The sequence below is a fragment of the Anser brachyrhynchus genome (assembly GCF_964034855.1).
Source record: "Anser brachyrhynchus genome assembly, chromosome: 1".
Classification (NCBI taxonomy): domain Eukaryota; kingdom Metazoa; phylum Chordata; class Aves; order Anseriformes; family Anatidae; genus Anser; species Anser brachyrhynchus.
In genome coordinates, this window is record NC_137694.1 from 21,724,122 (window position 1) to 21,750,244 (window position 26,123).

The following is a 26,123-nucleotide window of genomic DNA, read 5'->3' on the forward strand; positions in this document are numbered from 1 at the left end:
TATAAACACCTTGGCTGTAATGGGTCCCAGTATACACTGCAAACCTTCTGTGTGCTGAGTCATGATGGGTTAGTGCCGTCTTCCTGGACCATGCACCCTGACTGCTCTTGGGCTGATCCACATGGCCAGCAAGAGCAGCTGATTCCTTGTATTGTAGTCTGAATGAGCACTGTCCTTGGTGAAACCGTCCAGTTCCTAGTGGTCTCCTTGGCCTTACTGCAGAAAAAGGGCAGAGGCCTTCCAGAAACGCTGGAAGGTGCTCTCTCTGTTTCTGCCAGCCCACTCATAATGTCCAGTGGCTGACCCTAGGGCAAATGATATATGGACATCTGCACACACTACTGTATAGGATGCACAATAGCGTTTTTTATAATCAAGTATACAGGTCTCCATCAGTAGTACTGTAGAACAAAAGAACATAGAGTCGCAATTTTTGAGAAATTAAGTTTTATTTTAAGTTCCCAGTGGCTTCCAGCTTTGTGCCAACCAGCTCTGGAAAAGAGTCCCAAGACTCAGTCTTATAATAATTTGGATCAAGTTAGATTTGAGATAACTGATCTGAGATTTAGGCAGTCAAATGCATTTTAAATCTCATTTGAAGCAGAATAGCATGTCCTGAAATCATGTAAATACCAGAAAGATAGAAATAATCAATATGACAAAAGCTAGGGGGAAGAACAAAGGAAATGCAGTTCCCAAAAATATAACAACTACGGAGCTGACCAGCAGCATGCTCCTTCTACTGCAATGTCATAATTAAAAGCTGAAGAGGAAGCAGCATCAGGGGAATTACATTCTTAAAGCTTAGATAGTAACATTGAGCAAATTCAAAAAAACAAATGGCTTTAAGGAAAGCAGTGCTTTTTATATAATAGAAGGCTTTGTGGGCAAGCAGATTAATCTGTTTCATATTGTAAATTAGAACCAAACAAGACATTTTACAGTGTTAGCTTGATGAAAATTAGTACTGTCTTTTTCTTTTTTCTTTCTTTTTTTTTTTTTTTGGAAAAAAAAGGTGAAATGTATAGGAAGTACTAGAGAAATCTTACTGCATCGCTTGCAGGGACAGGATGGTGTTTCAACATTGCTGCTAAGCCTCCTGCAAAAGGAAAAGAACATGATGAAAAGTGTCTTGAGCTAAAAATTGAGTAATAAATAAATAAATGTGAATGTTATAAGGACACAAAGAACATCATACAGAATGGAAATAAAGGATGGCATCCCTGACACACTGGAAGCATGACATTTATAATGCATGTTAGAAAGCTGGCTTCAGAACAGCACTCACATCTCCACTTTTATTTGTTAGGGAGACCTGCATTAAGCAGTTAATTTAATAGGGGGTATATGTCCTAATGACCTCCATCATGAGATTTAAAATTAATCTCCACACTGTTTTCAAACCATGAAGATCAGTGTCTGGGAGTCTGGAACATGTCTGGAAGAAAGACCTGAATTCTATCTCCACTTTCTCCAGAAAATATCTGCTGACATTTTTATTTTCTGATGAGTTTGCTCACTGGTACCTTCTAAACTTCATTAATTCAATTTAATAATCACCAGAGCTCATCCAAAACCACTTTTTTTTTTCCTTAAAAAAAATAGCCTCTAGCAATAGCAATAACAAAATCTACCACCAAGCCAACAAAGAAGATGTATAGTTTTGTTTGTTTGCATTAGTAAAAAATAAATGTTACCTAATAGAAAAATAGTTTTCTGAAAATCATGACTTTCTGCCAAATTTTTCATATGATTAAAAAACAGGAAGGTGACTACTAGAGCTAGAACGCTGCCGTTAGTAAAGCCAGGCAGATAAAGAGGTTTCTTTTCAAAAACCAGTCGAACCAGGAACTCGGACCTGGAAGGACTGCTGGACTCCTGAGGTGGGAAGGAGTTGGCTCAAGGTACCCTGAAATCTGCCAAAACCCAACAGCTTAGATGAGCATTATAGTTAACAACACTGTGTGAATAAGAAGGGGAGCTACAGAAACAGGTTTTGGAAGGGCAAAATGGACAAGAAAGTGTGCACGTGCCACACTAGTGGGATATTTTGCAATATCTTGGATTAATGAGTTTCCAAAATGGGACTGTACTTGAAGACAATGGTCAATCAGCTCCAGAAACAAGTCATGGAGACAACAGTGTCACGGAGAAATTTTGCCCAGAATCACATACAAATGTCCTTGGAAAGAGGTGGAGCAGCTGTTTTCAGAATTCTGCTTATTACCTAGGCATCCTGATGTCTTCTTCATCAGTTTCAGCAAGCAGATCTGTTTCCAGTCACAAGATAGGCATATTTAGCTGTTGGATTCATATTTCCTTTTGTAATTATTGTGGGCAAACTCTGCACCAAAACTCAAGGTGCTAATGCAGTTGGCCTCCACCTCCATCTGGCAAGAATGCCAGGATCTGGGGGTTACAGGGAGACAAGTACACTAGGCCAAGGAACATGGCATATGACCCCAGTACAGTTACGGAGAAGAACATCTTTTCAAAAAAGTCTTTTCAAGAAGTCTTGTCAAAAAAACATCTTGTCAACAACAAATGTCATAAACAATATAAAAGATATCCATTACCTGAAGAGGTTTCCTCTATGTCGTGGCAGGAATGTTGAAGACATAGAAAGTAGAGCACTGTGCTGTGCAGGTCATTTTCCCAACACTACCATTTTAGTTACTTGGCCTATAAATCACTAAAAGGCAGCAGCAACCCAGTGTAGTGCTCACTGCACAGTCAGGAAATGAAACAGCACAGAAACAGCCCTGGAAGACACACTCAAAATGGTAAGAAATCAGTAGGTCTACTCTTACTAATATTATAACCAAGATACTACCAATCCCAACTCTCCAGTCAGTCCCAGAATCGACCAGGGATGCTCCCAGCACTCCAACTTAGTGAGCTGGAAGATTTGGAGCTATTGGAAATGAATAACACTAGATAGGAAAGATTGCTTTTCTTAGGTTTTATTACAACAGCGTATCACCGCTTTAAAATGCCGGTACCTTAAGATGCATGCATCTCAAGATTCAAGCTTCAAACACTACTTAACTCAAAAGCTTGCTGCTGTGAATCCAGCCCAAGGATGACTCCAGACATTAACAGAACAGGAGAAAAGGAGAAGCAAGGCTTCACAGAAACAGCTTCAAGCAGATTAGAGAAATCTTTATAGAATTAGAGCATTTGAAATAATGTTTAATTTGATAATTTTAATCCTGTAGTCCAGATAAGATTCTCTACTAAATTATATTACATGGATTAAAATCATTTACAAAAGATTTCCTCTCTGCAATAGACAGTCTTGAGTGTTCGTTGCAAATGAGAGATAATAACAAGGACAGAACATAATGGGGCTTAGATAGCCCCGATTTTTTTTTTGTTACTATTTCATCCACAAACAAATTTGCATATTTGACCAATAAATGCAAAGCTTCTGAAAATGTTTGTGTGCATGTGTTTATGTCCTCCTTGATAATGCGGGAACACCATATCCTTTGATATTTGAATCTCACTGCCTCATAAAGCAGAACAGGACAGTGGAGGACACAAGAAAACAGGGTTAAATTGTGATACTTTCATTGGTTTCTCAGCAAAACTGCAGTGGCTTCCTTCAACTTTACTTTTCTCAGCTGCTTGAGACATAATTTGAGATGTGACAGGGAAGTGGCCCAGGAAAGCCATCTCCTCTCAGGATTCCCGATCCATTACAAAGCCCATTTTTAGTTCTGGCTATCTGTAATGTGAAGTTTAGCTACACACACGTAGAGTAAGTAACTGATGTAGCAAAAAATATCAAAACACTCTTGAAATTTGAAAGAGTCATAGTCTTGGCATTCTAGATCATCGTTATAAAATAGACCCTGTTTCATAACAAGGTTCTAATCTTACCACCCTGTTAATCCTAAATCTCAGCCCGTCCAAACAACAGCACTGTTGTTTCTACAGTTGCAACATAGCCTGCTCCTATACTTATTTTAGTATGTATTTTAATCGATTAAATAACAGCTAATGTTTGTGTAAATGGTGGGATCAGCTCATATTCAAGTATACCATTTTGATGAGTGACTTTGTGCTGACAGGATGACAGAAGACAAATACGTGTTCCAGCAAGGGTTGGATGGTGCCATCTGCTTTAACATTTTCCAGTTACAGCTATTCTGACCATCCAGAACAAAAATAACATTTAATCTAAATCATTTTAAAATTAAATTAAAGTTTGGTAACTGAACACAAAGAATTCAAGACAACTGTAACAGCTACTGGGAATATGCTCATCTGGGAGTTACTAGAAAAGAATGACATTTCTGCCATTCATTTACAAAAGTTAATGTTACTGATTATTCTCGGAACTAGCAATAAACAGTCAACTAAAACTCACAGCTGGTCTGTGAAATCTTCACTGATACAAGTATGCATAACCTTTTTTTGATCATATGCCAAGGTTTATTCTATTTCAGTGAGTGTAGACCAAGAGTGTAGACTGATGGTTTACGTTTTGAATTATTCATCACATTAAGTCGATATCCTGAGACTCAGGCCTGGCCACCACACAAACATGCACTGGTATGTTTAAAGCTTGGTCATATCACTCCTATTCTGATTAAGGGTTATTTTAACAGTTTAAGAATAAAGCAAGTGCACTGAAGTGAATATCTACACAAGGTTTTTGATTATGTTTTAGCAGCGTCCTTCATTCTGACTGACAGCTGTCATATAATGCAGTCAGGATCAATACCAGAAATAATTTTAGTAATCAGTGGAGCAAAAAAAAAAAAAAAACACTGCCATATTCTTGTAAGCTTTCAAATCTGATTGATTCAGGTGAAAACTGTTGTGATAAATACGATGCAACTCCACCTCCCTCTTTCACACTCTCCACAATGTTTGTGTTATTGTTTCTTTAATTGATCTTTCTAAATAATAATAATAATTAAAAAAAAACACAGTATAGTTCTGTCTTTACATTTCAGTGTACACTACATTTCATTTACACTTTGTTGAATTGTGCAGAGCCTTTCTGAAATACAAGTACTGACCTGGATGCAAAACAGGGACTTGCATTGCTCGTAACACTTGATACTTTATTTCTGAAGTACCACTTCCCACACAGATTATACATTTTGCCCACTGGTATGACTGTACAAAATGACAATGATTTCCAGAATACAAAAGGAATTCCATTAGTGCACAATTCAAAAACAAAACAAAACCCACAACAAAAATGTGTTAGTACAGGGACATTCACAAACAAAAATAAAAATGATTTTACGTAAAATAAGAAACAATAAAAAAAATCCATGCTAAAAAATGAAGCATCATTTTCTCTATAAAGAGAGATTTCCAACACATTTCCATAGTTCATCTATGCAGATGAATAGTTAAATGACTACAAAACCTTTTTACATTGCACTCTTCACCTGGAATGTGATTATTGTACTACTTAATGTAGCCACCTAACATCTTAGCAAATGGACAGTTAAATAAAGCCACAGCTAATACTCAAACACAACATAACTGTTAATCCAGAATCCTAAACTCCATTCATGCAGACAGGAATTGTTTGCCCAAAAAGCATACTACAGCCTTTGTATCTTAAGCAAGGCCCTGTAAACCCTGTGAGACGAGGGCATCTTACCCCCCACCACCTCAAAACGCAGAAATTATCAGGATGAAACCCATTTCCTCTTTCTACACTTCTGATATTGTGATCTTTGGTCAAAAGAACTGACCCCAAGGAAATTATTTCCACAAGCAAAGACCATTTATATAAATATAGCAGCAAAAACAGTTTTGTGTGCCTGGACTGCAGTGAGTGCTGGATACTCACTGCTGCTCCTTATAGATTTTTGCTTGTAGATAGCATTCTGGATTGAAGCAGTTAATCTGAATTAACAGGACAAATTGCAGCACTGTCCTCAGGTCAGAAATAGTTACAGTTTTACAGGGGGGACAAATTCACCATATAATTGACCAATCCCTTTCTCAAACAAAAGGAGACTGTCAGGGGTCAAGGGCTTCACTATCACAAAAGACAGTAGTTTTTTCCAGGTATTTTTAAATGGTATGAACCATTTACAAGCAGCAAAGATACCTGAAATCAGAATATTTTGGAGTGAAATACAAGTTTTGCTCTGGCTTCAACCCCAGAAGCACTGTCATAAAATCCTAGAAGTCCATTTTCAGTATTGGAGTGAAAGGGGAAAGCACAGAAATACCAAGACAAGGTGCATTTAAGGACAGAAATTGTGAGAATTTAAAGAGGGTGATGAGAGCTCTTACCCCCTGAGGAACTTCACCCTCCCAAGCTATCAGTCCTCTCCTTCTTCATGGCACATTTCCTGTCCCGCTCATATTTGTTGGCATTTGTCCATTCTCCACGGTTTGCTAGCTACATTTCTGAAAGATGTTAACTCCTGCAGTTCTTTTGTGTTTCCCAGTTCTTTTCTGAAATCCTCCCTCCCCAGTTTGCTAGGGTGCTCAGCATGCCTTTGTGCTGCCAGCAGGGAGACAGGTAAAAGGCCAGTTGCGAGATGTTAAGGAAGAGGGAAGAAGCAGGGGTGAAGCTCTGAAAGTTCAGGACCCTCTGCAGTGCAGGGCTTGCTCTTCCTACAGCTCCAAATACAAACCCAAAGAGGCTGGGAAAAACAAAATCCTTTAAATTCACAGTGCTGCCTGTCCTGCACACACCAGGGCTACCCCACAAGTCTTGGGGTCCTCTGCTTCCTCTAGGTTATATAGGTTATATCTGCTTCACAAAGTAGGTAGGGAGCTTCAGAGACTGATCCTTGAAAAAAGGAAAAATGTCAAAGAGGCTGGTTTTTAGAAATTGTTGTATAAAACTGAGTCTGTTCTGCTCACCCTGAAATTAACAGCAAAAGTTCAGGAGAAACTTCTGAAGGGAAATGCACTCTTCCCTCCTCTTGCCACCCCTAGTCTGATCAGATCCTACAATTTTTGCCATCCTCTTCTCCAGCAGGGTTTGAGGTCTTCTCAGCCCTGCAAAAACATAACCCGCAAAGCCCTGGCTAAAGTACATCCTGCACGAGGGAGCAGTACTTAGAGCTACAGCTCCACCTCCAGATGGAGACCGGCATCAGAAACACCACTGCAGGAAAAGGACCCGGACAGCTCGAGTCCATACACAGCGAATGTATAGAACTGGACATCTTTGCAGGGAATTCACCAGACAGTGAAACACTGTTGGGGTGCATGCAGCTGGACAGTCCCTTGAGTAGCCCTCGATGGCACCTGCTGGCACAGCTTTGGTGTCCCCAAACCAGACATGCCACTTGTGCAGTCCCATTTTCCAGCAACATCGAGCTGTCAGCAGTTCCCAGTCTCAGAAGAACACTCACCCGATGAAATGCTGATATGTCTCTCTTGCTCGCACAGACCATCTCCTCTTTCCTGGCCCCCATTTCAGTACCTCAGTGCATTTGCGTCACCCAGAAAACTGGTCAGCCTTGACCCTGCTGTCCCTGCTACCCCAGAGCATGTCCGTGCTGCCTCTCTCCACTCTGCAGGAGAGGTCCAGAGACTCTGAGGGCAGTGGTGACCTGCTGCCATCGAGGGGACACAGCCAGGACAGGAGGCTGTGGAGATGCCTGCGGTGTTGATGTACCTGACACAGGCTCCAGGAAAGAAATGGAGCGGGGAGGAAGAGGCTCAGGTAGAAGTGGGGGCGATGAGAAGAAGATTTTCCAGGTGGTGGGGCACATCCACGTCTCCTGGACCTGAGGGAAGGAAGGGAGCTGGAGGGGACAAGGAGCAGCACTAGGGGAAAGTCTCAGCATGGGGTGGCGATGCCCAGTGGGTGGGCAGGGATGCGGGCAGCCATCAGGCAGGCCAGCACAATGCCGATCACCTGCAGCGCCGCCAGCCCCAGGGCAGCAGTGGCAACAGAAAACATGTTGCTGCTGACAAAGGCCGAGACCTTGCCGAAGCAGCCATCGCGGTGCAACCCGTACACGTTGGGTGGGCTCAGCTGGCAGCCCCTTCGGCCCCGGCAGCAGCTGAGGGGCACCGAGCCATTTTGCTGGAGCGCCCAGGGTGTCGTGAGCCAGTCGCGGTAGCTCTCCACGCCACAGCAAGCAAAGGCACGCTGCAAGGCATCCAGGGCGTCCGCCTTCGCCTCGTCCTCGCCATAAGTGTTCAGGGCTTGGCGCAGCCCTTCCTGGAAACCCCGCGCCACGTCCTGGCGGTAGAGGAGCCCCGAGAGCCCTGCGGTCAGCCCGGCCACCAGCACGGCGCTCAGGAAGGCGCCGTAGGTGCGCAGGAGACCCCGGTGCTCCGTGGCGGCGCTGAAGCAGCCCAGGAAGCCCCAGACGATGACGGCGGTGCCCGTGGCCAAGAGGATGGCGGGGGCGTTGGGGTAGTCGCTGGCTGACAGCGCCAGGTAGCCGCCCAGCCACACCTTGGCCCAGAGGCCGATGATGAGCATGGTCAGCCCGGCCGCCCAGAAGACGAAGCTGAAGGCCATGAGGGACAGCTTGAGTGCCGTCATGGCGCCCGCGGCGGGCGCTGAGCGGCTGCGAGTGTCAGCACCGCCGCTCCCTGAGGGCGCTGCTCCTTGGCCGGGGCTCTGGCAGGGAGGTGAAGGGAGGAGAGAGGAGGAGAAGGTGGCCGGGGACCCGCTGCGAGTGGTGCCTCTGTTCCACCCCGGCCCCTTTTTCACTGCCTCGGCTCAGGGGCGCGGCCAGCCCCGGAGGGCGGACAGCCGGCCCAGGCCCTTCCCCGCACCCATGAGGCGGGTCGGGACGGTCTCAGCCCTCCGGAGCCGTGAGGTGTTTGTGTTTTAAACAACCGAGTGCGCTACCCGAGGGGAGAAGGGAACGGACGAGGGCTCAGGCTGCCCTGCCCAGGCTGGGCTGCCTCCCAGCCGTCGGAGGAAAGGGGCTCCTCGGGCAAAATCAGCGTTTGCTGGGATAAAATGCAGCCCAGGATGGGTCTGGGCAAGGGACAGAGCAACTTTTAGTATGCATTACGTGGAGCACCTGAGCAAGATACAGCTAATCCACAGGAAGCATAAAAATATTGTAAAAGAGAGTTTTCTGTTTATTTGTTAGACAACCTGTTGTATTTAGGATGCTTTCAAGAAACAAGACTAAATCCATACCTGAATGTTAACTAACTGTACACAGTCAGCGGTTCGTTCTGTCCTGATTTGCCCAGTTGGAAACTATTTTCCAGGTGGCCTGACTCTGTTAAATATTCACTTGATTTAGCCAGTGATAGCACTGAGAAGTAGGGAAGGCATAAAATGGCTGTGCAAGAATGTCTGTGAATGCTGCGTAACAAGTGGCCCATGAAAGCGGTACGAGTCCACCTCTCTGTACACCACCCCTTCAGCACAGTCTCATTGCAAAAGATAGTCTGCTCCTACATGCCAGGTAAGCAAGAGCTGAAAACGAAACTGTAAATGAACAGAATCTCAGGCAGAGATAGAATTAGCATCCCCAGAGCTAGTTCATGCTAAATGACCAATTTCTCTTTAGCATTTCTCGACAACACCACAAGGGGTGTGTAGTACTCTTCTGTTTAAGATTACAAAGGTTTCATACCATCTCCATCTGAAAACAAAAATGACTCAAAGGCATTGCAAGACACAAACTTGACCTTCGTATGTCTTCAGCAGCTCAATAAATTAATTGTTATATACTGACATACTACCAGACTTCCATTAAATGTTTATATTGCTTTTGTTAAAATGTTTTTTTTAACATTTTTAATAAAATATATATTATTACAGCTTTGTAAGTTGATGAAAGATCTTTAAACCTATGCAGCTGACTAGATGTCTGTGCACTTCAATCTGTCAATCTCTTTTTATTTTTTCTATAATGCCTCATCCTGAGACAAACCTTTCAACTTCCACTGATATAACTTGGAGTAAAATAAAACTTGTACGTTTTAGCTTGTATATTCTATAGTCACACCAAAAAGTTAGGTCAAACTATCCTATTGCTCACCTCTTTATCAAACTCCTTTAGTACTGAAATCTCGGGTTTAATTGTGTTCCAATGGTAATCTCTGTGTGGAAGTTTGAATAAAACTTTTTGTTGGCTTCCTTCTGTTACAGAATCATGGGAGGAAAGGAGGTGCCTTTTATATCAGTTTAACACATTAATATATGTTCAGAAATTCATAGTTGTTGAGGCATTAATACAGCATAATCATCACTGGGACATAATCTGTTAGAGGCGTGAATAATTGAAGTAGCAAGGGTCTGTATGTTATAATTCCTGCATTTTACGGAATCTCCTCTTGCTTTTTTTTACAAGAATGAGCTCTTCATCAGTTTCTTGACAGATCAACTCTGCGCTACTTCCTTTGATTCTCAGATCTTCTCAGGAAACTCCCAGATCTTTATGTCAAGTTGATTCAGGAATGATGACTTCATACTCTAGAAGTATCCCTCAGTACAGTGGATTATATTACCCAGTTTTACACTAAATCATGTGGCTAATATCCCCAGTGAATAATAAAAGATCGTGACAAAGACAAACTAGAGGTTTGCCAGTCTGGCACTTGATAACCGATGGCTAAAGGGTGATGGTTTTTACAGTTTCTCACCTAAGTGAACATACAGTTTTGGGAGGCTCTGAAGGTGACATTTCATGAAGCAATGTTTCCTCTGAAGCAGTAAATCTCTGTTGGCCAGGCAGTTGTCAGTCATGCAGAGAAAAGTCCTTGCTGTCCTTGGAATGGGTTGATCATTGCTGAGCTGCCATCTTCCAACCACCTGTTTTTTCCTTCAGGATTGTACACCATTTCATATCAGTGTTTTTCCTTTCAAATCCTTGAACTGCTGGCTATCCACATCTCAACATTACCCGCTGCGGCGTTGCCTTTCTTATCTGGCACAGCTCTGTGTACTTTCTCACAGTTCTTTCTCACAATTTAGCGATTTTCTCAGACATTTCTCATAGCTGGTGCTATCAGAACTAGTTCTTTGACTGCAGACAGCTGAAACCCATAGAAGGGCTACCCCTGCTACGTTGGACAATCCTAATGAGGGGCTACAGCCCCTTTCAACAGGGCAAACCAGTGAATTCTCTTTTTGAATATTTCCCAAATTTGAAGATTCACTTAAAAGATCCTTAAAGACCTTAAAGATCCACTTTAAGGAACGTAGATAATGTGTTTTCTGTTATTAATTTTCCTTACAGTTAAGGCCGCTAGGCAGCACAGGATTGCACAGATATCTGAGGGTGTATTATGCCAGGAAGGAGCAGGTGGGAGCATACAGGGCATGTGAGCAGATCTGTCACCACCCAGGCTCCTCTGGCATGTGTCAGAGATGGAGGGTGATGAAAAGGAGATGTAAATCTAAAAGCATCTCCTTAAAGAAGTTTTGTCATCTATTAGTACTATTATGAAATATTTAATAAATTATGACTATTAGTTTCACTGTCAGTTAAGTGCCGAACTTCCTCCAGAAATCACGTTAAGCATTCCAGATTAGAAGATGTCAGATGGTATCAACACTTGTGCTTTTTTTAAATCAGGGTTAAAGGAGTCGATGGGGCCAAATTCTGCCCATTTTCATAAGCTGTGCCACTGGGACTGTTTGGGTAGGTAAAGGAAGCAGGACTGGGCTCCCTGAGTGTACGTAAAACTGTATATGATGAAACACCTTCAGTGTATAAAAATAACCATACTAGAATGGCTTGATTTTTCAGATATTGGCAGAATCATAAAACATGTTGGCATCTTAGAAAGAAAACTGTTACAGAATCTCGCGAAATCATACTTGTGAACAAATGTTCCTGATGTTGCATGTCATATATGGACTGACAGTTTGATGAAAGAGAAGTGATATTCCTTTACATGTCATCTTGGAATGCAAAGTGTCTTGGAAATTCTGTAAGAGAGGACTTGGAGGTGCGTAACCCACCAGTGAGAGCAGCAACACCAGTTATCAAAGAGTGGTTACAAACATGGGCAGCAACTGTGGTGAGATTGACCTTGGAAACTGCAAACTAGCATATCTTAGAGAAAACTGGTATTTAGTGGCAGGAAGAAACCTGCCAAACAGTGAGTCTGAAGGATATGTGGGTGATAGCAGAGATCTAATTAGGCAGTGCTTCGCAATACTACTTGGCACAGAAAAGCAGTCTGCTTAAAGCAGAGATTTTCCTTTTTACTGCACGATTAGGTGCTTAGGACTTCTACCAGTACAGTACAGGAAGAGGGGGTAGCTTCAAAAAAAGAAAAAAAAAAAAGGCACTATCAGCTTACAGTTAATCATAAAATACTTCTTTTTGTGTTTGAGAATTCTCATTTGAAAATCAGAATTGTTGTGGAAAATGTGTTCGCTTTTTTTAGGACTGTCTCAAGTTTTATAAAACATGAAAAGGTCTGAAGATATCCTGCTTGAACTGAACTGTAGATTTACATATTTCAAGAAAACTGTATTTTCTCCACAAAAATAATACTTTTGTTTATCCCAGCACTTCTCTAATCATGTTCTCTGTAGTTTTCTTCTTGATCCCCCACCTTAGGAGAGAGAATTAGAATTATTCTAAAGATGAAAGTATAAATTTCCTTTGAGTGCTGAAGATTGCTTGTAGGAAAATTAAATTTGAAATTACATCTGAAATTACGTGGGCGGCTGCTACTTCAAGCTTAATTCACAAAAGGGATGAAAGTATCAATTCCTGATCTTAGATTCTGAAAACTCCTGTCCCAGTTGCAGTCTGGGTTTGGATGGCGTTTCATTGTCCTAGCTGTGTGATTTTCTGTATGAGTTCTTTGTGGTTGCAGCAACAACCTGTATCCAGCTCTCACCTCTGTCTCAGCAGATCCACAAAACCAGCTCTTCTTCCTCCTGCCGTGCTCACCAGGTCTGCGTCTGTAGGTCTTCTCAAGGGCACACTGGTTTAGCAACTAATGCAAAGCACAAGGGGAAAGAAGCGTGTCCTTTCCCCTCCCTTTGTTGTCTTGCAGGAAGTTAGGGTTGTGAGCACCTACCTAGAAAAGGGAGACTTGAGCTCAAGTTCTTTTGCTACTGGAAGGAAGTGAAATAACACTTTCTGAGGGAAGGCTGAAGTAACCACACAGTGTGATGTTCTGGCTGGTGTTTGCTTAGTCCATCTAGCTGAAGCTGTTCTTTGGACCTGAGAAACCGCAGTTCAGGTTGTTCCAGTTCTGATTTACCAAATGCTAGTTTCTTATTTTAAGTAATTTGTAGGGGAGGAGACTTGCTTTGTTAAAAGGGAGATGAGGTGCCAGAAGGGCCTTGCTGCAGCTGTGATGATGATACCCCTGAGGTAATCAACCTCTTTCCAGTACCTATAGATTCTCAGAAGAAGGGCAGCTCTGCTTTCTTTAGACAACTGAATGAGATTTTCATGTCACCACTCAGAGAGGTACGTTTGCTGCCAAAGTACCTGCATTTTGGGGAAAACTAAACTCCTGTAATGCCACCATAGTGTCCTGCTGATGTTATACCAGCATACTGTTGATGTTGTATTGTAGGTATTTTCTTGTCCTGTGACATGCTTAAAAGCTCCTTAAATACAGGACAAAAAGACTTTGTTGTTGTTGTTGTTAAATCTGATTTTGTGATGTTTTGATATTTTGGTTAATATCTTACACCATAAATTCCATTGAATTCAATACGAAAAGTAGCTTATTCAGTGTGAAGACAGGTATCAGAATCAAGCTGGAATGTTTTGTAAGTAAAACCAAATGATATCTTAATTCTAAATTGAACCAAGTGGGACAGAAGTCATAGCTTTGCACTTTCTCAGTGAGTGCTGTGCGGCATGGATCTGGTGCAAGCCCAAGCTGGATGGGGAAAGAAGATGAACCAGGACGAAGAGAGAATTTCCCCTTGATCTTCCCATTAACACGGGGAAGGGAATGTGTTAACTTTCCATAACACTTCTCCAACTGTGAGTCCCTAGAAGATTATGAAACACCACATACCCTTGGCACCTTCACAAACCCTTGATCCAAGAGGAAATATTGGATCAACTGCTTCTGTTTTGTCAGTGGGACTGTGCGATACGCAGCCTGAGCAGACCGGAATCAGCATGGTGTAACTCCGAGCTGGCATATCTGAGCAGGAAATGTCTTAGCCTGCAGCAAGTGTGATCCTGAGGCAGAACCCAGCCTGCTGTTTCTTGTAGTGTACTGTACAAAAAAACAGTAATAGCAGGAGTGGTATGTTTTTTGCAGTGAGCTTATTTTAGAAACTAAGGTACACAATCTCTATTACAGATCAGCTACTTTACTATTAATAGCAAGGATCAGAGTTCCTTTGAGCTAATGATTAACATTTAATGTGTTTTTTAACCTTAAAATAAAACACAAAATTTAATTTTAGCAGTAGCTTCACAGGAGTTCCAAAGAATAACATGACCCATGCCTTGAGCAAATCTCTCAAGGAAAATTAAATGCACTTTCCGCTTAACGCACAGAAAACTATGTTTATGTGCTGAACATCGGATATGCTTCAAGACTAGTGTATCCAAACAGCATGCAGGGTAGATGGATAGAAAAGACTGAAAAAATACCATGTCAGAGGAATAAAAAAGAAGCAGGTCTTTAGGCTTCTCATTTTAGAGAGCAATAGGAAGACAAAGCAATTTAAAACATTGCCAAATTTTATGCCTGATCTTAAAAAACTAATTACTGATTCTCACTTTCCACTTGTTGCATTAGGTGCTGAGGTCATTAAGTGTTTCACATACTCGGATTTATGTAATGTGTATGTTGAAAGCAGTTAGGTGTACTTGACAGGTCATCATTCATATAATACTTACCTACACATACATATATGGATTTTCATATAAGGGGGATTTCCAAGATCTTTAGCAGCAAAAATCTATTCCACTTTTCACTTGGTTGGTCTAATTTTGTACCACCTTTGCTAGCTTTGAAAATTAGCGACCTTGCTTCATTAAAACCCCATTTCCCATCTTACCTTAAACAATCATCATTATACTAATTATGGACTAGCAAATCCAAACCAAAATAAATTAGGGTAAATTAGGAAGTCTTGTAGCACACATAACCACCTCCATGTCTGCTTTTAGCACAACTTTCTCTCTGCCATGTTTCCAGGCTCTGACAGATAATGCCATCTCAGGAGAGGGCAGGGTGACCACACACTCTGTTCAGAGGTTGAAGAACGCCATGGGGCACAGACTGTTATCTTGGGGTCATTGAAACCTGTGTCCTTGCTGAGGTGAACAGTTATGGAATTTCTATAATTCAGCAACATTAGAGAACCAGAGGATTTTCCAAGCCTTGGGGTCCAGATCCATGGATTTTTACAGCTTCCTTGTATCGCTCACCTGGAGCGTGCTGTCCTCAAGCAAGCATCACTCTTGCCTGTTGTAAAGGTCATGGAACACCTTATTTAAAGGAAACAGTCCACATGCAAACAACTCATCACATGGGGATCATTGCTTTTAACAGGGCATAATTTGTCAGCCTGCCTGCCGCCTCTGATACTCTCAGAGATGAAGAATCTTGTTCGGCTCTCTTATGATGGTAAAATCTTAAACATTATTACTATGATTTTCCTTGAAAAATGCATGTTGCACTATTCATGCAATGATATATCTTGCCTGCATGCATAAAGCATTTATCAGCATGATAGAAAACATGAGGATTACGGGAAGTTTTCTTGGAGTTTCCTATAGGAAGGACTGCTGACTACTTTACATTTTTCAAGACGATTTTCATGTACTTTTATGGTTGCTGGTCTTTAACTATCCTGGGTTAAAATTTTCCATTGTAGATTGAAATTTTCTGAGTCTGAAATATATTTTTTTTTTAGCTTCCAGCAACAATGGTTGTACACAAACTCTTTTAAAGCACTTCAGGGTTAAAGACACTATTTTTCTCCCTTAAAAATAGTATTTCAGATATTTCCTTATAGCACTTCCAGGTTTTGGACTAGACACTTGAAAGCTGGGAAAGGCCTAAGAAGGGTATTTGCTCTAATTTTCACATAGACCTGGTTAAATTTGGCCAACTATAAATCTCTGCTCCTTTACTTCACACCTCTTCAATCAACATGCTACATATTCTTTGGAACTGTTGAAGATGTCCCCTGTATTGAGCACAGTTCAGGGTTTTCCCTGAAATCTGCTCTTTGCTACTCTCATCCCCTTTGGCCATGTACTGGAATTGTAATTTTCCTGTGCTCTCCATGCTCCTGCTGACAGTACCCCCCAAAAAAAGAACTGTTGCAAATGCAATGAAAAAAGTTTGTCCAAAGGACAAAGTTCATCTTGGTAGAAGGGGTGACATGGTAGTACAGTGGGAGAAGGACCTTGAAAATGGAATTGTAAGGTATTTGAGTATACTAATAGAAGTAAATTATGTTGGACAGGACTTGGATTTGGAAATCAAAAGACAAATGAGGTGGAGATAATCACAGCCTTCCCATTCAGACTATCCTTTCTGGTCAAGAAGACAGAAAGTAGTGTGAGTTGTGAACATGTTTATTTTTAATTTACAATCTTAATTTTGAATACTCTGACAAAAAAAAATTAAAAAAAAAAAATCAAACCTTAAATGTCTGAGATGGGTTACCTGAAATTAGCGCACAGTTCCTCATTTTGAAATTTCATGTCATCTCCTTTGACAGGGTATAATGCAGATAAATTAATCCAGATTGGTAAAACAAACTGTAACTAATAAAAGGAAAGAGAAAATTAGAATATCTAACACTGGGGAAAAAAAAAAAAAAGATTATTTTACATAATTAATTCAAATTTTTGCTGTGAAACTTAACCATACACAATTATTTCTTCACACTTGATGAGGAACAAAGAATGTTACAGTCAACTCAAGGATGGCTAATTGCTGTCTAAAATAAAAAATACAATTACCCACCTTTAATCTTAAAGATTCAAAAAATGTTTTTACTTTTGAGCTAAAGGAAGATTTATGTTACAGAACTATATTTGAATTCTTCCTAAGGAAGTAGATACAGCAGAACATACCCCTAGGTATATACCACTTGATTCGTCCCTGTGTGGAATAGTCACTCATTCAAAGTGAGACCAAATTTCTGTGCAGTAAGTAGTGGGATAAAGCAAAGACAGAGTAAGCACAGGAATCAAGACCTATAGACTGTGATAGAAACTTTAATTTACCTTTCATTGTCCTTCAAATCACCTAGATGCTATAGTCACCTGCCACATCTCTAATTTGCTGTCTTTAGCTGTTGTCTGACTGCTTTGTTGACAAGTTGTCTCATTAAAAGACAACCTGGGAATCCAAGATCCTCATCTTCTTAAAATCATAGAATCACAGAGTATACTGAGTTGGAAGGGACCCACAAGGACCATGGTGTCCAACTCCTGGCTCCACACAGGACCACCCAAAAATCAGACTATATGTCTGAGAGCACTGTCCAAATGCTTCTTGAACTCCAGCAGCTCAGTGCTGTGACCACTGCCCTGGGGAGCCTGTCCCAGTGCCCGACCACCCTCTGGGTGCAGAACCTTTCCCTAACACCCATCCTGACCCTCCCCTGTCCCAGCTCCATGCCGTTCCCTCGGGTCCTGTCGCTGTCCCCAGAGAGCAGAGCTCAGCGCCTGCCCCTCCGCTCCCCTCGTGAGGGAGCTGCAGGCCGCCATGAGGCCTCCCCTCAGCCTGCTCTGCTCTGGGCTGAACAAACCAAGGGACCTCAGCCGCTCCTCATACGTCTTCCCCTCTAGGCCCTTCACCATCTTTGTAACACTGCTTTGGATGCTCAGTTACTCAAAGTACTTAGGAAAAAAATCAGATTTAGCTAGCAGATCACTGCTCTCTGTAATGCAGTTCTGGTCATTATTACCATCCCCAGGATAAGTTTGCTTGTGAAGAACTTCACTTTTGTTATGGGATTTCCACTTATGTGAAAATAAATTCCTTATTTAAATCAGGTTTAGTGACATTTGCAATTGTTTGTAAATATTGTATCACAATCTCTTCTGCGTTGTAATGGCAGCTTTGAGATGTATCAACAGGACATTCATCATGCCAAGTAAAGCTCTTGGCACTGGTATTTACTATCTGTGGGTCTGCAAAGTTCTCTTCCTTACTGTGTCTAGTATACTTCTTTCACAGCTGAGTAGTAGTATTTCACAGTCTTCTGCTTGTTGCTATTAGTTCCTAGATTCTCATTGGCGATGGACAGACAGATTACAAGGGTGCTTCTAGGCCACTGCCACACCAGGCAGGATAGGTTTCCATAAAAACTCACAAGTTCAGTAAGGGCAGTAACCATAAAGTGAAGGGTGGTAACCTTTTAAACCACTATACCAGTAACCTTCTTGGAGATATTCAAAAGCTATCTGGACTTGGTCCTGGGCAACCTGCTGCAGGTGGCCCTGCTGGAGCAGGGGGTTTGCACCAGAGGGTTCTTCCAACCTCAACCATTTTGTGATTCTGTGAACCACAAGCCCTAAAGAAGGGTAGAAGGAAGCTGTCCATTGTGGTAACATAGGAGCTTTCACCTCCTTTTTTCCCTAACAGAGTCCTTTTCAAACTTATTTCCCTTGTAAGTTCTCTGCCTTCTCAGATGACATTTGGCTTAAAGTGAAACTGCCATGTCAAGATCATAAGCGTGGTCAAGGCCTGCCTGCTCCACACCTTCAGCTTATGCCCAACAAAACAAGAAGCATATCTCTTCCTTGACAATGTCTCCTTCCTTCTCTTCATTCTTATCTTAGGTGTAAGTCCCAGGATTTTCTGTACAAAATTTGAACAAGTTTAATTTCACAGGCACAGGAACAGACATTTAGACTCCAATCCATGGGAGATAACCAGATATCCTGATAGATGTAACTTTGTATTTTAGGTTCTGATTCTGCATTATACAACTATTCCTGCTATTGAAACATATACACAAACACAATGTAATATCAAGGCAGGGTGATGATTTTAGTAGCAACTTTTTTTTTTTTTTTTTAAGGAGGAAGGCACTAAAGACACTATGAAGGGACCTTTCACGAGTCAACCAGTTTCCCCATCTAGTCTATGAAGGGAAAAGCAGCTGGGATTTGTGAGTCAGAATATTTCTAGATAGTAGTAATAAAGGGATTGTGATCATGTTGTCAAGCTTGGTTATTTTTTTCAATCAAATGACACCGTTTAGGAAAATACAAAGTTAACAGTATTGATGCTCTCCAGTCTTAAATCACTTGCAGTCTCAGAGCTGATGAGCAGGCAAGTTGATAACAGCCCTTTGACTATCTGATATTAATCCCCTGTAGGAACACTGTGTGTGGGGAAGCCACTGCACCACCTACTCCAAGTTAATTTACTGTTTACGTTGAACATTCCCCTGGGGTGAGTGGAAAGCAGGCAGCACCTGCCCTTTCACTCCCCAGCTCAATTTGTTGCAGGACAAGCTGTCAGTCTTCAAATACGTTACAAGGCTGGTAGTGTGCTGGTGAGGAGGAAATAATTTAATGGAAAAGTCCCATTGCTACATCAATCTTTTCACTGCAGCTTTAAATTAAGGTTCTGGACCCATCCTTTTAATCCTTGTCTACACATCTCATATTGACACCAGCAGTGATTTTCAGTGGTTCACAGCCCTGCTTTTATCTTTAACCTGTTTGTTTATGTATTGAGAGTGATTACACTAAAAGGTTCTCATAAGATCATATGGCTTTCAAATGTAAGTCAGAATAGTGTGCCCTAAGGCTTGTAAATTGGCTTTAGCCCAAACTTTTCTGCTTTGTGACTCTAATCCAGACTGTTAGAATTTGAAAACAACACTGGGTTGTTGTTTTGTTGTTGAAAACAACACTGGATTTAATTGTTTCTGCGTAGGAACAAGACCATCTATAACAGCTTGTTGTTTTAGTATATAACATTGTCTCTCCTTGTCTTCTAAAGCCTGCCAACATTATGTTCTGATGGGGGACTTCTGGATACCTTCAGTGAACTGAAATATTAACCAGTGCAATCCCAGACTCCTCACAGGGGCGCATCTCTGGCTTGCCTGCTTTCCTAGCCTTTCCTGTGAAGAAGCAGAGGATCTGGTTTGCCTCCTGGGCAATCATTCTCCCAGTTTGTAGTATCAGTCCCTGGACAAGGGAAGCCCAGAGCATCTCTCACGTCTGCCTGGCTGTCACAGCAACATGGCGTTGCTCATTTCGCCTGCCTCACTGCCTCCCCCACAAATGATCCTGAAAATGGCCCTGTACTGACACAGCTAACAGCTTCTCTTACCCAAACTGTGTTACTTACAGCTACTTGGAGCACCAATATACTGCAGTGCTGTGTTGTGTAGGTCTGCTGTGAATGTAATGGGGATGGGGAGAGGAATAGGAAGATTCAGAGGAGGAACAAGGGGGCTGCAGCCCTTCCTCCCCCTCTGCCATCAGTAACATCCAATTCCACATGGACACAGCAGGTTGCATGCCTGCCTGCATCAGGCTTGGCCTGAGCACCAAAGCCTTGTATCAATCAACTTCCCCCAGTTTCACTTCACAGCAGCAATTTGTGAAGGACCAACCCCAAGAACAGTAAATGTTTTAAGGGTAAGTTGTAAAGTCTGGAGAAGGCCAAGCCAACCCAGTATGCAGCTTGGCTCTTTTGATTTCCCAAACCAATTTTACCGGAGCCAGTTCTAGCTATGTTCAAGGAGCAACATAAATATACACCGTGCTTTTGTGCTTAGGGAACGAAGTGTATTAGAGTGGGCCTGCGGCTGCCTTTTCTGATTGCTAACACAGCGGGGGATATCCCCCCGTTACGGAGCTCAGGGAGCCGTTGGCAGCGGGGGCCGCGGGGGCGCTGACGCCCGCGGGCCACCAGAGGCCGCCACAGCCCCGCGGCTCCGCGGCGGGCCCGGGGCTGAGGCGAGGCGGCCTGATCCCGGGGCAGCACCGCTGCTACCGCTCCCCTCGCCACCATCCCCGCAGGACGAGACCCTCCCGGTCCCCCCCGGGCCTCCACGGCCGTTTCCAGTCGCCGCTTGCACCGCCGGGCTCGCGTTTCTAGCACGGCCCCTGCCCGCCCTGCCCCGGGAGCCTTCTCCTCATAGCGGAGGCGGCGCGGTGCCATCGTCTGGTGGCCCGCCATGGGTGTCCCAGCCCCCATTTATACTTATAAATGTCACATCGTGGTGTTGTCGGGGAAGGGGTGAAACCGGGGCAGTAGCAAGTGATGGAAACGTAGGGACCAGAGAGCACTGGAACGGAAACTTGGAGACATTTGGAGAATTGGCGGTGGGGGTGGTGGTAGTGGGGAGGATGGAAGATCGGACACGACATATGACACGGATGGACACATACGACCCAAAGTCATGACACACAAAAAAAAGTGAAGGCAAGGGTTATATTCTCTTCAGAAACCTCTGTTTTGTCAGTCACAGGCTAACAAAACTGCCACACAAACTCTTTAGCCATCACAGATGACAGGAGAAATGGTGAGAAACACAATCGCTTTTCTTATCAAATAAGCATTTTTAAGATCTTGCCTTTCAAACTTCACAGAGTAACCCCTGAAATGAGGCAGGCAACTGAAATGCAAATATGGCACATAGATCCTGAAGCCAGCTCCAGGCATGGTTAACAGGTAACAGGTAGCACCCCCAACCATGGTGCGCAGCACCAGCCCCAGCCCAGTGCCCACCTCTGCTGTCTAGAGGCCACAACTCAAGGAAAGTGTTAAGACTCACTGGCCTAGAGAAGACAAATTAAGACATGAAGACATTTAAACAGGTGAAGACTGCTACAAAGACATGGGGAATGTGTAGTACACACCTGCAGCGAGGAGGGCAAGAACTCAGTGGGCGTGGCATCCGAGCCAACACCAGTGCTGCACACATGAACAACCTTCCTAGTGCTAAGGATTTTTAATGGTAGGACTGTTTGGGGTGAATCCTTTGGTACTGCAAATTCTTATGAATCTGTTGTGAACAGAACACACAAAGGCTCACCCTGCAAGCTGTCGGGTGACACCCTGCAACCTGCTCAGAGGCTGATTCAGATGTCTCACAAGGTCTCTGTTTTCTGTGAAGCAGGGGTCACTGAAAAGAATAGAGCAACTGCAGCTAATGTCATAGTCACTGCTCTCATCCTAAAGAGAAAAAGAAAGAGGGAGAGAGAAATAAGAGAGAGAGGAAAGGGTGGAAGTAGAAGGAAGGTAGCAAAGCAGAGAATGAAAGAGGGAGGGAAGGGAGAAGTGCACTCAGCTCCCCATCTTGCTCCCACCCCATCTCGGAAACACCTACGCCTAACAGCAGCGTCATATGCATAAGGAACCTTTCTGACTCTCCACACATTTATAAAATTACCTAAATGTACCATGCAGTGGCTGATAACTATTCAGTGAGGCTCACTTTCAGTTTAAAAAAAAAAAAAAGTGTTTTAAGTAGAATTGAAGCACTGGAGAAATCCAAGCTGACAAGCCCTCTCTTCACTATTGGCATCCACCATTAGCCTCACAATAACAGCATGATGACATTTAAAGAAGAAGATATATAAAGTGTATCTTTGTATACTTCTGTTCACAAACTTTTAAGAAACAGATTGATGTGTTATACTAGGCCACTTAGCAGACAGTGATGCCAGCTGGATCACTAGCGAGTTCGGGCAAGAGGGCACCTCAAACCATCCTAGCATGACTGCTGGTGACAGAGCCATGGAGCCCTGCGCCCCTGGGATCGCTGGCCACAGCAGTAACAAGGCCTTTTCTGTTTGATAAACTTCGTCTCATCTCTGTGTTCCCTCTCAGCTTTCAAATATGTTGCGTGCCACAGACCAGGCTGAAACAGCGCAGGCAGAGTCTCCAGTGGCATTGCTTCATGGTAGAGATCTGCATCTTACTGTGGTCGCTGTAAAGGCATGTTCAACCACCCCAGCTCTCGTTGAGCCAGCAGACAAGGCAGTGCCTGAAGTAATTATTAGTGAAAGCACTGATACTGTTGACATAATCAGGGTGCAGCATCATGAACTGAAAAAAAAAAAAAAAAAAGGCAGGCTAGCAGAGTTCATGGTATTCCCACAAGCAAAGGAATTGCCAAGTCAGATCAGATCAGGTGAGATGTTTTCTGTAGGCTAAGGCAGTGCTCCCCAGCCCTAACCAAATGTAATCATTCAATCTTTGCAGGTGAAGGGTGGGAAGCCTGGGAACATGGCTGTAGTCTATTAAAGGGCTCACAAAGTTTGCACAAGACGCTAGTGGTGTTGCAGTGGGAAGCGCAGCTAAAAAAAATGCCAAGCTATCATTTAAAACTTATAGCTTGAATTCAGCATGTTGCACTGTTAATAACTGGGGCTTGAGGGTATGCCTGGCACACTGTCCAGTTGAGCAAATCAGAATGAGGATAAAATGTGTGACTGGCTGTGTAAGGGACTTATTACGGGTGTGTGACAGGATTCAGGTCGCTGAGCTTTGTCACATGCTGCTTAGTCAACGCTACACAGGGATGTAACTGCTACCTGGCACATTACAGCCGAGTGGTGAATCCCGTGTCATGGACAGCTTATGGCTGAGCAAAGCTGATCCCTGGAAGAGGCCGGATTATGAACAGACTCAGAAGCAATCAGCTGTGGTTAGCGGGGAGCAGGTGCACCTGGAACGGGCAGTGCTTGGAACGGGGTGCACTTAGATGCCACGAAAATCTTATGGCACAGTCCCTGAAAGCAGTGACCAGCCTGCTCTTGTCCAGGACAACCGTGTCCCAACTTTTCAGCGGCCTTCACACATCAGTTCGGGGAAAAAAAAAAAAAAAAAGGAAGAAAAAAAAAAGTATTTGAAATCTGTGAGCAGATGAAAATGCCCAAAGTGAAATTCTCTTCCCAATCTGCAAGACACTGGATGGCTTTTTGTTTGTTTGTTTGTTTGTTTTCCATAAGTTCAGGGTTTTGTATCTTATGCCTTTACTTGACTATGTGTATTTTGAAAGTCTGTGCTATCCTTCATACAGCTGCCTGATGTGTGCTTCTACAGCAAGTTGAAACTATTATCACACAAAACGGAAAGTGAAATTCCCAACTGTCTGAACATGTCTGTGCTTGATCGCTACGTGCCACGTGCTGCCAGACCTCAGCCCGGTCCTAAAATAACCCTGACTAGGATATACACGTGGAGCAAACTATTTAAAACCAGAAAATGTACCACAAATCTGTTCTAGTGAAACTGTATTCAGATGGTGGACGTGTGCTCAGACTGACTGGGTGGTTCAGTCACACTTCCACTGCCCGTGACCCGCCGGGAGCAGAGCAGGGCAGGAAGAAGGGCAGTGTCCGACACCAATCGCTATCTGGGAGTCACTTCTGACAAGTCTTTCTTGGAACTTTTCCCGATCCATACAACATTTATCTGCGGTTTTAAGTATCGCCAAAGCCCGCCTGTGACCGAGCGGGTTGCACAACCCGGATTTCTGGGTTTCTGCGGTGAAACATTAACCGCCCAGCAGCACAGCTCCGCTGGGCAGGGCGACGCGAGTGGACGAAGCGGTAAGGGGGCAGGGGGGAGCGGCGGGCTGGTCCCGGGGGGCACGGCTCGCTGCCTGCCTTCACCGGGCGCCCCCCGCCGCCTCAGGGCGCTGCCCTCAGGCAGGGCGCACACGGCGCCACGGCCCCGCCATGGCCTCCGCCGGGCGGCCGGCTGCCTGATGGCGGCTGGGCTGTTGGCGAGCCGCACCTGGGAGTTGTAGTCCTCCACGCCATTCCCTTTCCACACAGCGATGGCCGTTGGACTACATCTCCCAGAGCGCCCCGCGGCCACCCGCCCGCCCCCTGTATGAATGACTAATGCCGCACGTTGAGCCCCGCGCCGCCACCGCCGCCCCCCCCGCACCCGGCAGCGCCTCCGCCAGCGGCGGCCCCGGGCGGGCGCCACAGGTGAGGGGGGCCCGGGGAAGGGGCGGGGGGGTCCCGGCCGGTGTCCCCCCGGCTGCCGCGTCCCTGCGGCCGCTCCTCGCGGCGTGCGGGGCGCCCCGGCGCTGGGGCTGCGGCAGGGAGCCGGGGGAGGGACGGGCAACGCCTCGGCGGGGGGCTGGCGGCTGGGGCGTGTTGGGGTTGGGTCCCCTCTGAGCTGCCGGGGGCTTCTCGGGTCGGTGTCGGCTGCGGGATCGGGGCTTGCCCTCCGAAAATAGCGGTGATTAACCCGCGGCCGAAAATAGCCCCAGTGCCCGGCGTGGGCTGGGCGTTTTCCGCCAGCGTGGTGGTCTCGGGGGCCAGGGGGCGGGGAGGGGGCGAGCCTGGCTCGGGCTGGCACTCGGGAGCAGAGACCTGGCTCGGCTTGGTTTGGCTTGGCTCGGCTTGGTTTGGTACAACTCTGTACGAAGTTGCAGCTGCTGGGCTGGGAAAGCGAGGTGTGCCTCTGAAAGTGAGCTGCTGCTCTGCACGGGTGCCGCTGTCGGTAGCGGTCCCCAAAATCCCGGAGGTGCCGGGGATGGCCTCGTTTCTCCATTTTGTGGAGGTGCCTGGCGGTGCGGGGACCTCTCCGGCTCACGCTCTTTCTTGGAAAGCTAACAGAGAAATGGGAAGAAAAAAAAAATAATCAGGATTTCAGGATTTTCACTGCTGTATCGTGTAAGGGGGGTAGGCCTTAAGCAGTCGGGGAAAAATAACCATACGTTTAATTGTCTTAAGCTACGTGAGTTTAAGTGAAAACACTGGGTTATGGTTGCGGCCTTTGTTTGTGCCTTGCCATTAGTGGCTTACGGTGGACTTTCAAGTTTCGAGTTGCTGACTGAATTTGTCAGACAGCCTCAGCAGTGTCTGACGCTCTGTCTTAACTGTGGGCTCAGATATTGCTTAATTTGGTGACAGGAGAGCTGTAGGTATTTTTCAGTGTGGTCTTCCTTCTACAAGGCAAATACAACAAAATACTGCTGCTGCCACCACCACAGCCGTGGATAAAACACAGTGGTATTGGCATCTTACTTGTGAGAGACTCATCTGAGTGTGTTTTTTTTTTAATAGCACTTTCTTCAGAAAGCATTCCTTATTTGCTGCGTGGCAAAAGTGAAGAGATTTGGGGCAGTCCTAGAAAACTAAAACAAAACAAAAAGAAAGAAAGAAGGCCAGAGATAAGAGTGCTCCAGATTTAATGGGAGTGGTGTGTAGCTACAGCTGCCTGGTGTGATATCCAGCACATACTTTACCAGCCAGTGCTGGCAGGAATGAGGGGCTCTGCAGCTTTCC

At 44.3% G+C, this 26,123-nt stretch overlaps 2 protein-coding genes across 3 annotated transcripts in view; one reads left to right on the forward strand and one right to left on the reverse strand.

Moving 5' to 3' along the window:
• Positions 1-4,880: 4,880 nt before the first annotated feature.
• On the reverse strand, positions 4,881-9,712 carry LOC308187658 (tetraspanin-7-like). Its single transcript, XM_080575849.1, has one exon. It carries the CDS (start codon positions 8,498-8,500, stop codon positions 7,784-7,786), a length of 717 nt encoding a protein of 238 aa, XP_080431975.1. The 5' UTR covers positions 8,501-9,712; the 3' UTR covers positions 4,881-7,783.
• A 14,478-nt stretch (positions 9,713-24,190) lies between these two features.
• Positions 24,191-26,123, forward strand: part of TRABD (TraB domain containing) — a 33,359-nt gene continuing 31,426 nt past the window's right edge. The window contains exons 1-2 of one of the 2 annotated variants that reach the window (XM_080575036.1): positions 24,193-24,428; positions 24,657-24,815. The gene's annotated coding sequence lies outside the window, so the exon portion shown is untranslated. Of the gene's footprint in view, positions 24,429-24,656; positions 24,816-26,123 lie in introns of both variants that reach the window. The other variant, XM_080575037.1, reaches the window with a different exon arrangement.